This window comes from Lagenorhynchus albirostris, chromosome 9, assembly GCF_949774975.1.
Source record: "Lagenorhynchus albirostris chromosome 9, mLagAlb1.1, whole genome shotgun sequence".
NCBI lineage: Eukaryota > Metazoa > Chordata > Mammalia > Artiodactyla > Delphinidae > Lagenorhynchus > Lagenorhynchus albirostris.
Window position 1 is genome coordinate 52,408,749 of NC_083103.1, and position 14,450 is coordinate 52,423,198.

Below are 14,450 nucleotides of genomic sequence, written 5' to 3' on the forward strand. Positions count from 1 at the left end.
GGAGACGCAGAAGCAAGCAAGATGGCGGCAGCGGCTTCACAGGGAGGGAGAACTGGTGGTGGCGGAGGCAGTAGTGGGGCTGGAAGTGGTTCCAGCTGTGGGACAGGCAGTAGCCGCAGCGGCTTGCTGGACAAGGTGAGAAGTCGGTTCTTGGGGGCAGGCGAGGCCTGGGGACGCCCGGGAGGCGGCGAGCCCCCTTTCCCATCCTCGCCCCCCCTTCTGCGGCTTCCCAGGGGGAGTGCTCGTCGGGCCCACAGTGGGAACCCTACGGGCGCTTGTAGCCAGCTCCCTACACACCTCAAACCCGGGCTCTCTCCTCTTTAGGACTTCTTTACTTCTCGGAAGTGATCGGTCCTTAATGCCGGCCACTACAGCTTCTTAGGAATATTCGATTATTCTCCCATTTCAGTGCAGCCATCGCTTTTTCCTTGGTGGTGCTGGGGGTTACTGTTGAATGTGCCCATTTCACCGACAGGGAAATGTGAATCCTGACTGAATGAAAGCCGCTGTTCGAAGTCAGTAGCCTCCAATCTCCCCATCACGACCGCCACACTTGCGTGCTGCTACATATTCCAGAGTGCTTTGGGCCTTTTGCTTACTGAAGTTTCTAGGCGTTTTATCTCGATATCCCGAATACTGAGCTTCGAGTATTGACTTCCCCTACGCGCTGATAGGAAGCCTTTAAGATTTATCTTTTTTCCTCTCTTCTTCACCCTCCCCCTTCCTTCCCTTCCCCCTCCACGCCAAGTGCCCTAGGTGAATCGTATTCATGAGCTTGTTACCTGCTCAGGCTTACCTCTTCTTCCCCTCTACCCATCCAGTTGTGGTTTTTTGTTTTGATTTTTGTTTGTTTCTGTTAATGTGGTCCTAACAACAAGGGTTTAAAAGAAAAGAAAAAAAGGCAGATTCTTTTCCTGGGTTGGCCCTTCTTGCCCTTTGCATAGCATCTCGAGAGAAACAGTTGCGTGTAGGTCTGGGTCCTAGTACTGGTTCTGCCTCTAATTAGCTGTGTGACCTTGAAATGTGCTTGTTCTCCCTGTGTTTTGTTTCCTCATCTGTAAAATGAGGGACTTAGCCTTAATGTACCCTAAGGTTCCTTCCAGTTCTCTCATTGTAGGGCCCTAAGCCAGTTTGATGAGAAATGTTAAGCATGGGGTCTTTAACATAGTAAATAGTCAGGATTGTTTACTTTAATTGAAAACAGCTTTCAGACTTCTCCGTGCTTAACACATGGTAGGTGCTTAAGAAATGAATACATGATCATATTGAGGGGCTTGGATCCAGATCTTTTTGCTTCTCTTTTTGGGTGTCATTGGTTTTGAATTACATGGTTCTCACACTCTTAACCCTTCTTAAGAGATAGGAACATGTTCTGGGAGTTGGGATGGTAAATCGCTCCAAGGTGTGTGAAAGTGTTGAGAATTGATGGTCATTTTCATACACAGATCCTGCCTTCCTGCTGGGTGAACACCTCACGGCCTATGTTTATTCTGTCCCATTGAGTGTTCTTGCTCTTTGCTCCACTTGGATCATCACCAGCAAACATTAAGCATGGACAGTCTGCTAAGGCAGTGATTACTGAAAAGTGTATGGCATCAGTGCGTTTTGGAAGAACCTGCGTTTGGGGGTCATAAGATTTGGGCTTTGACATAGATCTGCTAGTTTCAAACTGTATGAAGATTGGCAAGTCATTTAACCTCACCAAGCTTTCCTTTCTTCACCTGAAATATTAGGGTTTTGGGGAGAATCAAATGAGATGATATACGTTAATGATCTCTGTAACCTATAGTATCTAATACAGAGGTGTAATGGCAGAGGAAAAGAATCAAGAATCCTACTGCCAGAAAGTACTCAGTATAGCTGAGTATAGGACATGGGGTACCCAAAATATTAAACATAAAACTATTTGGTATTCACATGTGTACTTTTTAGAGAAGTTAAAGTGAGAGAATGATTCCTGAGATCTAATTGATAAGGGGATGAGAGCCCTAGGGAAAGACCTCATGTTTGGGAGTGGAACTGGGACCTTATTTTGAGAGAGAGACAGAGACAGACAGCCTACCAGTTAAGAATGTCCTTGAACAAAGGTACACGGTGCCTGATGTTTCTCAGGTACTGTTGACTGACTGTTCTCTAAGACAGGGGTCCCCAACCCCCAGTTCCTGTTAGGCCGCACAGCAGGAGGTGAATGGGGTGCCAGCGAGCAAGGCTTCATCTGTCACTCCCCATCGCTCGCATTACGGCCTGAACCATCCCCGTCCACCCACCCCAGTCTGTGGAAGAATTGTCTTCCACAAAACTGGTCCCTGGTGCCAAAAAGGTTGGGCACTGCTGCTCTAAGAGACCTGTAATGACAAATAGGTAGAATCAGATGAAGAAGGGCATGGATTGCTTGAAGTAGAAGTAGGAAGGAAGCCTGTTGAAGGTTTTTGAGCCTAATATATAAAGTGGTTTTAGAAAAGTTATTCAAATAGTTCGGAGTGGTAGAAATTAGAAGTCTTCTAATAAGTCTTCTCATACCATACTAGTATATGGGGTTTAATATAAAAAGAAAGACAAGTTTGAGTTCTAGTGCAGCATGTTAAAAACTACATGGTCTTGGATAAGTTTGATATCACTGAACTTAAATGTCCTTATGTGTACATTGTGGATGCCCATACATATGGTAGGCTTGTTGTAAATATTAAGTCATAATATTGGTAAATGTTCTTTGTACAGGGCTATAAAAATAGAATGATAAGGTGAGGAGAACCCTAACTTGAGTAGCAGAGATAGATAAAAGGCCTCAGAAAGGAGCACTTGGCAGAATTAACTAAGAAGTGAGGGGCCGAGGAGAGAGAAAATAAGTCAGGAGCTGTTTAGGTGCTTTTTCTTGGAGAACTTCATTTCAGCCTTACATTGAGGTGTTTTTCCTCTGAAGTCTCTGGCATTTATTGCACATGGGAATTCAGCTGTCACTTAATATGACATACTGTTTTATATTGTTCTACCAATTTGTCCAGTTTCCCATGAGACGTTCTCTATAGTGATCAACACAGAATAAATACTTGGAGCATTGAATTTAGCAGAGAAAAAACTTCAGATCTGCCACCCCAGTCTTCAGAAACTGCCTTAGAGGATGATGCCTCTATTTGAAAACTGAGGGTACTGTGGAAGAGAAAATGGAGAAAAGATGTTACTCTCAGTGGAGCAGGAGCTGAATGAATAGAGAAGCTTTTGCTCTGTGGGAATGAGAGGCTGTTACCTTACAGTTTCTTTAATTTGATTTGTCTTGATTTTTTTGGAGGGTTTTTATTTTATTTCTTGCAGCTTTGGTTTTACTTGCCATGAAGAAATGTAATAAAGAGATGCAAATGTGCTTGTAGTTTTCCCTAAGCAGATGTGAGTTTCTGCTTCTATGAAACTGACTTTGAGAACAAAGCAATTTTAGTTTCCTGATCTTAAAGATAGGTATGCAAATATAACCTTCCAGCTTCCATCACAGAATAACTTAGATCATTGCAGTAAGTTATTTTTCCCAAAATACATCAAAGCATTTTGTTCTACGTAGCAGGCTATAAAAATTGTTTGCTTAATTTGTTTTGGCTATTAAAATTGACATGTGGCATTAAAACATGCTTTCCAGAACTATATCCAAATTCTTTTAACCTCATAGTTGGATTTCTGTCTCCTGGCTGGATTTTTTTTGGCTATTAAAATTGTTTTGGCTATTAAAATTGACATGTGGTATTAAACCATGCCTTCTAGAAGTTATATCCAAGCCCTTTTAACTTCATATGTGGATTTCTGTCTCCTGGCTGGATAGTTTTTGGCTATTAAAATTGTTTTGGCTATTAAAATTGACATGTGGTATTAAACCATGCTTTCTAGAAGTTATATCCAGGCCCTTTTAACTTCATACATGGATTTCTGTCTCCTGGCTGAACTGTCAACCTGATCTTAAAGTACCCCTTTTATACCTTAGTAGCTGAGAATGTAGGTTCTGGAACCAGGCTGGCTGGCTGGCTTTGAATCCTTGCTCTGCCACTTAACAGATATATGTTCTTGGGCAAGTTAATAAATCTCTTTGTATCTCAGTTTCCTCATGTGTAAATTGGGGATAATAATAGTATTTACCTTAAAAAGTGGTTCCTGGCACATAGTAAGCACTCAGCAAAACATGTATATCTGCCACTAACTAGCTTGTTACTCTGGATTTCAGCTTCCTTAGATAATATTTTTTATAACATATGAAGACTGTCTACATCAGACTTTCTTGGGGTTTTAGTAAAAAATAGAGATTTCTGGACCTCATCCCAGACCTGAATCAGATTCTCTGGGGGTGGGGCCTGGACAGCTGCATGTTTTCACACATAGCTGTTTATTTATTTATTTCCTCTACAGTTTAACAGGTTAAGAACTAAGGGGTTTTTTTCTTGTTTGGTTTTTAACTATTCTGCTTAATCAATAGTGATTTCTCGAAAATGTTTATAATGAAGAGACCTTGAAGTTCATGTGTTCAGCCTCCTCATTTTATAGACATGGACACATGGAGAGGGGAAGATGAAGCAACTTGTCCAAGAGCACACAGCGAGTTAGTTACAATTCCAGAACCTGGCTTCCCAGCTCTTAATCCAGTACTCTTACCTTACTTAGTACATTGCCTCTCATAGTGGAGCAGACCATGTGCTAGCTAATGTAGTAGTGGAGAGAGCATCTGTTTTGAGGTTGGAAGACCTCGGCTGAAGCCTTGGCTTTGTCACCCACCAACGTGTGTCCTTAGACAGGTCTTATATACTCTTTTGCTCTCTTCGATGGGATCTTAGCTTGCCAGACTCGAACAGGGTAGTATGCCTGTACCCTAACCCAGCTCTGACAAAGAGGGTGAACAGTTTTATGGCAGTACTGTGATGTGTGTGTTTGTGTTTAAAGAAACAAGATGCAGGCTTTTAACACTGTTTTGCAAACTAAACTTTAAAAGCATCTCAAAACTCATTATTTTTGACTTCATCAAAATTAAAAACCTTTTTGTGTCAAAGGACATTATCAAGAAAGTGGAAAGACAGTCCACAGCATGAGAGAAAATGTTTGCAAATCATATATCTGGTAAGGGTCTAGTATCTAAACTATATAAAGAACCTTACAACTCGATAATAAAAAGACAAACCAGTTTTTAAAAGAATAAAGGATGTTGGACTTCCCTGGTGGCGCCGTGTTTAAGAGTCTGCCTGCCAACGCAGGGGACATGGGTTCGATCCCTCCAGGAAAATCCCACATGACACAGAGCAACTAGGCCCATGCGTCACAACTACCAAGCCTGCGCTCTACAGCCCACGAGCCACGACTACTGAGCCCATGTACCACAACTACTGAAGCCTGCACTACTAGAGCCTGTGCTCCACAACAAGAGAAGCCACCACCATTAGAAGCCCACACACCGCAACAAAAAAGAACCTGTTATTGCTTCCCCAACATTGATTTTAAAAAAAGCAAAAAAAAGGATAAAACATGTGAATAGATATTTCTCCATAGAAGATATGCAGATGGCCAGCAAGCACATGAAAAGATGCTCAACACCATTAGTTATTAGAGAATGCAAATCAAAACCACAATGAGATACCAGTCGTATGGCTATAATAAAATAAGAAAAATAACCATTATTGGTGAAGATGTGGAGATATTGGAACCCTCCTACATTTCTGATGGAATGTAAAATGATGAAGGTTAAGAAGAGTTACCATATGACTCAGCAGATCCCACTCCTAGTTATAAACTCAAGAGAATTGAAAATGTGTGTCTACACAAAAACTTGTACACATGATCATAGCAGCATTATTCACAATAGCCAAAGGGTGGAAGCAACCCATAAAAGTGTGGTATATCCATGCAGTAGAACATTATTTGGCCCTAAAAAGGAATGAAATACTGACACATGTTACAACATGGATGAACCTTGAAAATGTTATACTAAGTGAGAAAAGGCAGTCACAAAAGGCCACATATTATATGATTCCATAGATATGAAATGTCCACAATAGGCAGATCCATGCAAACAGAAAGTAGATTAGTGGTTGCCAAGGCTGGGGGTGGGGTGGTAGTAATTGGAGTGACTGCTTATGGGAATAGGGTCTCTTCTGGGGGTGATGAAAATGTTCTGGAATTAGATGGTGATGATTGCACAACCTTGTGAGTATAATAAAAACCACTGAATTGTACATTTTAATTTATTTTAAAATTTTATTTATTTATTTTGGGCTGCGTTGGGTCTTCGTTGCTGCGCGGACTTTCTCTAGTTGCGGTGGGCGGGAGCTACTCTTCGTTGCAGTGTGCAGGCTTCTCATTGTGGTGGCTTCTCTTGTTGCAGAACACGGGCTCTAGGCACGTGGGCTTCAGCAGTTGTGGTGCACGGGCTTAGCTGCTCCGTGGCATGTGGGATCTTCCCGGACCAGGGCTCGAACCCATGTCCCCTGCATTGGCAGGCAGGTTCTTAACCACTGTGCCACCAGGGAAGGCCAGAATTGTACGTTTTTAAATGGTGAGTTTTATAGGTGAATTAGATCTCAATTTTAAAAACATTCTTTTTATTTTTACAGGGTTTATGGAGTAACCTTTAAAGCTTCAAACTATTATTTTTTTTAACTATTTACCACTATATACACAGTGGTATCAAAGATTTTAACAACCTCTATCAGCTCAAGTCCCTTCTTTAGCTGTTGCCTGCACCATCTCTCTGTTCTGACCTCCATCTTGTCAAATCGTAGTGGTTTTTCTTATTACCTGGCCTTAAGTATTTGACTCATCGATCACTTCTTTCTTGAAATATTATCTTTATGTGGGCTCTAGAACACCACTTGCCCTGGTTTTCCTCTTTCTCCACTTATCTGTCTTTATTGTTGTTATTTTTTCTTCTGACTTGTATCAGCAAGCCCCTGGCCCTCTCCATGTACACTCATCCCAAGGAGATAAACAGTGTCATGGCTTAAATTCCATCTTTAAGTTGATGACTTCCACATTTATATTTACAACCTAGACCTCTCCTCTGAGCCCAGATTTATATGTCTAAATGCTTGCCATCTCCACTTTGATATCTGTTAGGTATGTTAGACTTAAGTAGCCAGATCCAGTCTACTTACCTCCAGTTACTCTGGCGTTGCCACTGATACTCATGTTCATAATTATCGTGTGGTCATTTCTAACTTCCAACTTAACTCCGGTGATAACTGCAGCCAATAATAAGCCACTATTAAGCAAGTAATTTTCTTTGCAATATTTCTTGCCCATTTTTATAAAAAATAGATGGAAATTGAAGATTAAGTATGTTGCCAGGAGCTATAATATCTCTCTTTGAGATATCCTGGTATTTCTTAATCGGAATCTAAATTAGATGACAGTAAGCATTCTCAAGACAGACATCGTTTGCTCCCCAAATTGAACATTTTTTCCTTATTTTGAATTTACTGCTTTCTGATCTTTTGCCAAATGAGTGCATATGGGAGGTAGGGGTACGTATTTCCAACTCAAATAGTATCTCAACTTCTGAGTCTGCCATCAGTTTTCATAATCTTATTTTGGTTTAGAAAATTCTGAAGTCAGTGTAACTGTAGAGCTTAAACATCTCAAACTCATCATATACAAATGGGTATTTCTTCTTTTTCCTCCTCTGTTTCTTCTCTTGGAAAACAATATGACAGCTCAGAGAGTTATCTAAGCCTGAATTCTAGTAGAATGGTCATCTCTATCTTCTCTCTTTGATGTTTCTTGTAACTAGTCTGATGTTAAGTCCTGCCAATTCTACCTCATAAATAATCCCCTTTCATCCCGTTGCTGCTGCTCTAATTCAGGCCCTGCATCTAAATCAGGCCCCATCTGATGTGTTTATCTCCATTGTTACTCCCCTCCAGACCATCTGCTAGGTTGCCACTAAAAATGACTTTTTTAAAAAACATAAGTTTGATTGTGTTGTTCACCTGCTTAAAATATTCTCCACTGCTTGTTTCAGAATAAGGTCCCAAGTCCCCTAGCCTAGTAAATAAGGCCATCTAGGATATGCTCCCTCCGTCATGTGCCTCATCTCCTACTACCTTCCCCCTTTGCAGCCTACATCCACTTTGTAAACTGAGAGAGACCAAAGAAGAGAGAAAAAAGGTTTATTAATTTTTCTTAGAGCCATGCTCAGTTCTTTTAAAATCAGAGCAGGGTCCTTCCATTGGCACAGCTCACTTCTGGTATCCTTCATCTCTTCAGTGTGAATTTGAGGAATCCTTTGAGTCTTACTGCCCAGTTGTCAAGCTAAGGAACTTTATGAAGCAATCCACGGAGGTCTTTATCACTGCATAACTTTACTTCTGTTTTCACTGCTGTTAAAATCTTTCTATTATTCAGATTTGCAGTGGAGAATAACTGAAGTGAGTCTTTGTAATGTTCTATCAAAGCCATCAAATGCATAATTTTTGTGTATAGTTCGTCATCCAGGTCTGGCATCAGTCAGTGTGCTGGTTTGATAAAGTGTTTTATGTTGATAGTGGCAGGGAAGTAATTTCTTTAAGATAGGACTTTTTGAACTGTATTTTCAGTCAAATAGCAGTTGGTTTTAACTGGAGAAAAATGGAAAATTCCAAATATTTTGTATCCTGCAGGTTTTGTTGGCATATTCAAGATTAAAATCTTTTTAAGATTTTTTTTGTTATTAACTATAACTTATTAGATAAGAATCAAGATACTTTGTATGGCTGTCACTTCAGCAGTCTATGTCCTTTTGTTTTTATGGCTAATAATTCCTTTCCTTATATTTTGTGGGAAGCAGTGTAGAATAATGAAAGAGCACAGGTTTTGAAATTATGAAAACTTATTGAGTCCCAGCTTTACCACTTCCTAGCTTTCACCTTGGGCAAATTTCTTAAACCCTTAGTGTTATCTGTAAAAGGAGGATGCTAGTCAGTTTGGGCTGCTCTCACAAAAATACCATAGACTAGATAGCTTAAACGACCAAACTTTATTTCTCACAGTTTTGGAGGATGGGAGGTCTGAGATCAGGGTGCCAGAATGGTTGGGTCTAGTGACAGCCCTCTTAACTGGTTACAGACAACTTCCTTGTATCCTCACATGATTAAAAGAGAGTAAAAGCAGATTCTCTCATGTCTTTTTATCAGGGCACTAATCCCTTTCACGAAGGCTCTACCCTCATGACCTAATTACTTCCCAGAGGCACCACCTCCTAATACTGTCACATTGTGGTTTAGGATTTCAATTTACAAATTTGAGTGGTGGGAGGAGGGTGGAGATGATGGACAGGGGCTGGAATAGTAAACCAAGAAAAGAGTAAGTCATGGTACCTAAGAAAAGGGGGATTAGCCCAAGAGAAGGTTAAGGGAACTCCCCGGGTCATAGTAAAGGGAGATTCCAGGATGACAGTTAATACAGCAGGACTGGAAAGAAATCCACCTAGATTGAAGCAGTCTAGAAGGCTCCAAGAGAGATTTCTCCAGGAAGATGAAATTCACAGAATGCTGAATATGATTGCAAATATTGAAAGGAGAGTTAAACAATTGAGGGAGAATTTGAGAATATATTGGTGAGAAATACCTTGTAGGATTAAAAACAGCAACAAAAACAATAGTAGCTCCAAGAAAAGCAAAAAGCTATGCAGGAAAGAAAAAGTAATCCTAATATACATGACTCATCTGTGAATAGCATTTATGGTCATATTGTAACCTCCAAATAATGATCTAGCAAAAACTAAGGTATAAGACCAAATCAATATTGATCTACTATAACTATATTAAAAAGATGGTGAGGGAGGAGCAGGAAAAATAAATGAGAAAGTGGCAGGGGATGAAGTGGTTAAATCTCATCTTTCATGGTGAAAAGTCAATAGATTTAATGCTGAGAACTGAAAATAATAATATAAACTTTTTTTTTCCCCCAGAGATGTGGATACCCAAAAAATCAGCCAAAGGAGTTGAAATTAGTGCCTGTCTCTGGAGAGTGGGAAATGACAATAGAAAGAGTCTTAAGGGGAGGGGAAGCAGGACTGCTGTTTTTTTTTTATAACTTACAGAACTCTTTAAACCATGTATATATATGTATGATGTTGGTGCAAATAATAACTAAGTCAGTCAATACTTGTGATTGTTGATTGTGCTCAATATACACATATCTATAATACACAGGAGGGAGTGCAGGGAAGAGGAATTGTGTGCAGAGTTACCACATCCTTACAAAAGGAAGGTAATTTGCACTTAGGGTTGAGGAAGAGAAGAGTGAGGAAAAGAAGATAGTCCTGAATAGCAATAGAGAGTACATGACCAGGATCGTACATTTTAGTTGATGGGCAGTTTTTGAGAATGATGGAAAATGTCCATTTTCCTGCCTTTTTTTCCAGATGTATCTCTGTACTACAGCAGAGATGCTATTTGCTTTGATATAGGCTAAGGTTTTTCATTTACACAGAATGGATGATGCTCCTATCTCTTCAGAAATCAATTATAAACTTTCTTGTTTATGTAATTCACTGGAAATATTCCTGTGCCACTTACTGAAGATCATTCTAGGTACCAGTGGAGTTAGAGCTGAGACTATTTTAGCACATGTTGTAATGGCTTCTTCTCTGTTTTATCCCCCAATATTGCCAAGAAGTTATCCTCTGAATTGTAGAGGCAAGTTTCTTTTCTGTGATGCACTGCAGGTAGTGATGGGTGGCTGGGTTTCTCTGAGAACATAATTTTTTTTTTTTTTGGAACGAGCCAAAAAATTTTTAATGACTTTGATTCACAAATAATTCAAATTCTGTTATGGATTCTGGCTATACCAGTTCTTTCTTTTGCTTGCTATTGTCAAAATGGGATTTACTAAACTAAGTGTAAGCGAGCTATTTAGCTAGATAGCCTGTGAATTTCTTCTTGGTTCAATTTGTATTTTTTAAATTAAGTGTCATGTTTGATTTGTAGGCTGGCAGGCTATGAGAATCATCATTACAACATGCTTCCACTAGTAATTTTCTCAAAGAAAATTCTTGTTTTTTTGAGACATAAAGGGGAAAGCCTTGATTGAGTTTTAATCACTTGAGGTATGACTGTTTTAGTTCATGTTTTTTCCCCCAACAAACTTCACAGGATAGTTTTTCTTTTTTGTGTAGTAGTATATACAATCACAAAATTAAGTTTGATGAATTATATTTCTACACTCCTTTAAAATCTTCTCACGTTTTACAGATGTTTGTTCCATCTTTATTTCTTGTATGCAGCATCTCTGAACTTGTTCTCAATCAGAACAAAGTCATGTACCTAACTGGTGACAAGACTTAGTTCAAAATGTTCTTTCCAACAGACTACACTGGATTTGCTGTTTTCCTACAGTTAAGACATGCTGATAAAATATAAAAGTTGTTAGCAGACAAAAATGTATTAAAGGAGACCTTTGTCATTTTGTTAGCATCCGAAAGTTCATGGATGTATATTGTCTGGATTTTGTAGTCACAGAATGAAAGGATGAACAAGTGCAATTCCTTTCTATTCCCACATTTTTGTAAAATGGGGATGGGATATTTGAGTTCACACTATAGTCTCTGCAGCCTATGTAAGTGTTCTGGTTTTGGCCTTGTACATTTGACTTTCTAGCATGGAGACTGGCAACATCATACGAGTACCACCAGATTCTAGTGACCTAGTCTCCTTCAACTTCGTTTTCAAGTGTTTTGTCTTTTAGCTGTCCAACATCAGAAGAGAGAATAAATGTTATATATACTTGAGAATGCTCTTAAGGAAGTAGTTCATTTTACTTTTAGTAAGATGCCATATCTCTTAACGCACAACTTATCTGTTTGATTTACAGTGGAAGATTGATGATAAGCCTGTAAAAATTGACAAATGGGATGGATCAGCTGTGAAAAATTCTTTGGATGATTCTGCCAAAAAGGTACTTTCTTTGGGGGTGGGGAGCGGGGAGTCTTTTACTATGTATACAGCTGATGGCACATCTCTTGCATGGTTTTTTCCTTCTATGACTTAGAATGACTTTAGTTTTCAGTGTTAGGAATTGAGCCAGAAAGCATTTTCTAAAATCCTTACAGTGTATATAGGGGAACAGGTGTTAAAATATAATTGTTAGTTACCTCAAATTTCTCTTCAGAATCTCTAATTTTTGAATTCCAGAAAGCTGGTAGTCTATCATTTTTGAGGTTAATTAGCCTAGAGGCAAGAGGGTTGAGGGAATATAGGGCATTCAGCCATGATGGGTCATCTCTGTATTTTAAAAGGGAAAAGAAAAGTTTAGCTTCATTCTAGGGAGATGAGGATTTAAAAAAAAAAAATGTATGAGAAGTTGATGAACTTTTTCTCTGGGATCTTTGTAAACAGGTTGAATATATTTTTGCTCAGAGTGGCAAAATTCTGATTGGAGATAACAACTTGATCATTTATATGATTAACATAACTTTCATCATGGAAATTAAGAATAAAAGCAGATACAAAGAGGGAGGTATTCCTATTAGCTTGCTTCCTTCTTCTTCTCACTAGGTACTTCTGGAAAAGTACAAGTATGTGGAGAATTTTGGTCTAATTGACGGTCGCCTCACCATCTGTACCATCTCCTGTTTCTTCGCCATAGTGGCTTTGATTTGGGATTATATGCACCCCTTTCCAGAGTCCAAACCTGTTTTGGCTTTGTGCGTTATATCATATCCTTTAAGCTCAGGTTTGTTTTCTACTGACAGTTTTTTAAAATCTCTACTGGTACTCTTCTCTGCTCCTTACAAAAAAACAAACTTTCATCTTGGGGCCTGCTCATGTTATGATTTAACATTATGAAATGTGAGCATCTGTAAATTTATGTCATAATTATCATTGATATTTTAGATTCAATACAGTTATTTTATCTTTAATTCTGTTTAGTTATTAATGTAGAGGTTATAATCCAAGTGTGGGCACCTAATAGGAAAACACATAGGAATAGTGAGACCCAGCTCTTCTCATTTCTAGCCTAGAACTTAACCCATTAGACCAGGTTGCTTCAAGCCACTCATGCCAGGGTATAGGTATACCTCACTTTATTGCACTTTGCTTTATTGTGCTTCATAGATAGCGCATTACTTTTTTTAAAAATTGAAGGTTTGTGGCAACCCTGTGTGTTGAGGAAGTCTGTTGGTACCATTTTTCCAACAGCATTTGCTCACTTTGCATCTCTGTCACATTTTGGTAATGCTCACAATGTTTCAGACTTTTCCATGATCATTATATTTGTTATGTTTGTTATGTTTGTTATATTTGTTGTTTATATTTGTTATGGTGATCTGTAATCAGTGATCATTGATTTTACTATTGTAATTGTTTTTTGAGGCACCACAAACCACACCCATGTAAGACAACTAACATTTTAATGGATAAATGTTGTGTGTGTTCTGACTGCTCCAGACCAGCCATCTCTCCATCTCTCCCTCCTCTGGGCCTTCCCTATTCCCTGAGTCACAGCAGTATTGAAATTAGGCCAGTTAATAACCCTTCAGTGGCTTCTGAGGGTTTAAGTGAAAGGAAGAGTTACATGTCTCTCACTTTAAATCAAAAGCTTAGAAATGATTAAGCTTAGTGAGGAAGGTGTGTTGAAAGCTGATATAGGCCAAAAGGTAGGACTCTTGTGCCGGTTACCCAAGTTGTGAATGCAAAGCAAAAGTTCTTGAAGGAAATTTAAAGTGCTACTCCAGTGAACACATGAATGACAAGAAAATGAAACAGCCTTAATCCTGATATGGAGAAAGTTTTAGTGGTCTGAATAGAAGATCAAGCCAGCTACAAGATTCCCTTAAGCCAAAGTCTAATCCAGAATAAGGTGCTAACTCTCTTCAATACCAAGAAGGCTGAGAGGTGAGGAAGCTGCAGAAGAAAAGTTTGAAGCTAACATGGGGTGGCTCATGAGGTTTAAGGGAAGAAGCCATCTCCATAACATAAAAGTACAAGGTGAAACAACAAGTGCTGATGTAGAAGCTGCAGCAAGTTATCCAGAAGATCTAACTAAGATAATTAATGAAGGTGCCTATATATACTAAACAACAGATTTTCAATGTAGGTAAAACAGCCTTATATTGAAAGAAGGTGCCATCTAGGACTTTCATAGCTAGAGAGAAGCTTCAAAGGACAGGCTGACTCACTTGTTAGAGGCTAATGCAGCTGGTGACTTTAAATGGAAGTCCTTGCTCATTTACTATTCTGAAAATCCTAGGGCCCTTAAGAATTATGTTGTATCTTCTCTGCCTGTGCTCTATAAATGGAACAACAAAGTCTGGGCGACAGCACACCTGGATGACAGCACATCTGCTTACAACATAGTTTACTGAATATTTTAAGTCCACTGCTGAGATCTACTACTCAGAAAAAAAGATTCCTTTCAAGATATTACTACTCATTGACAATGCACTTGGTCATCCAAGAGCTCTGATGGACATGTACACCAAGATTAATGTTGTTTTCATGCCTGCTACACAA

The 14,450-nt window shown here is 39.2% G+C and overlaps 1 protein-coding gene across 1 annotated transcript in view; it reads left to right on the forward strand.

Moving 5' to 3' along the window:
* The window catches only part of SPCS2 (signal peptidase complex subunit 2), a 24,134-nt gene continuing 9,684 nt past the window's right edge, over nt 1–14,450 (forward strand). Inside the window, exons 1-3 of the mRNA XM_060160033.1 lie at nt 1–135; nt 11,809–11,892; nt 12,492–12,651. Of these exons, the coding sequence (XP_060016016.1) occupies nt 22–135; nt 11,809–11,892; nt 12,492–12,651 (358 nt within the window). The 5' untranslated portion in view covers nt 1–21. The remainder of the gene's footprint in view (nt 136–11,808; nt 11,893–12,491; nt 12,652–14,450) is intronic.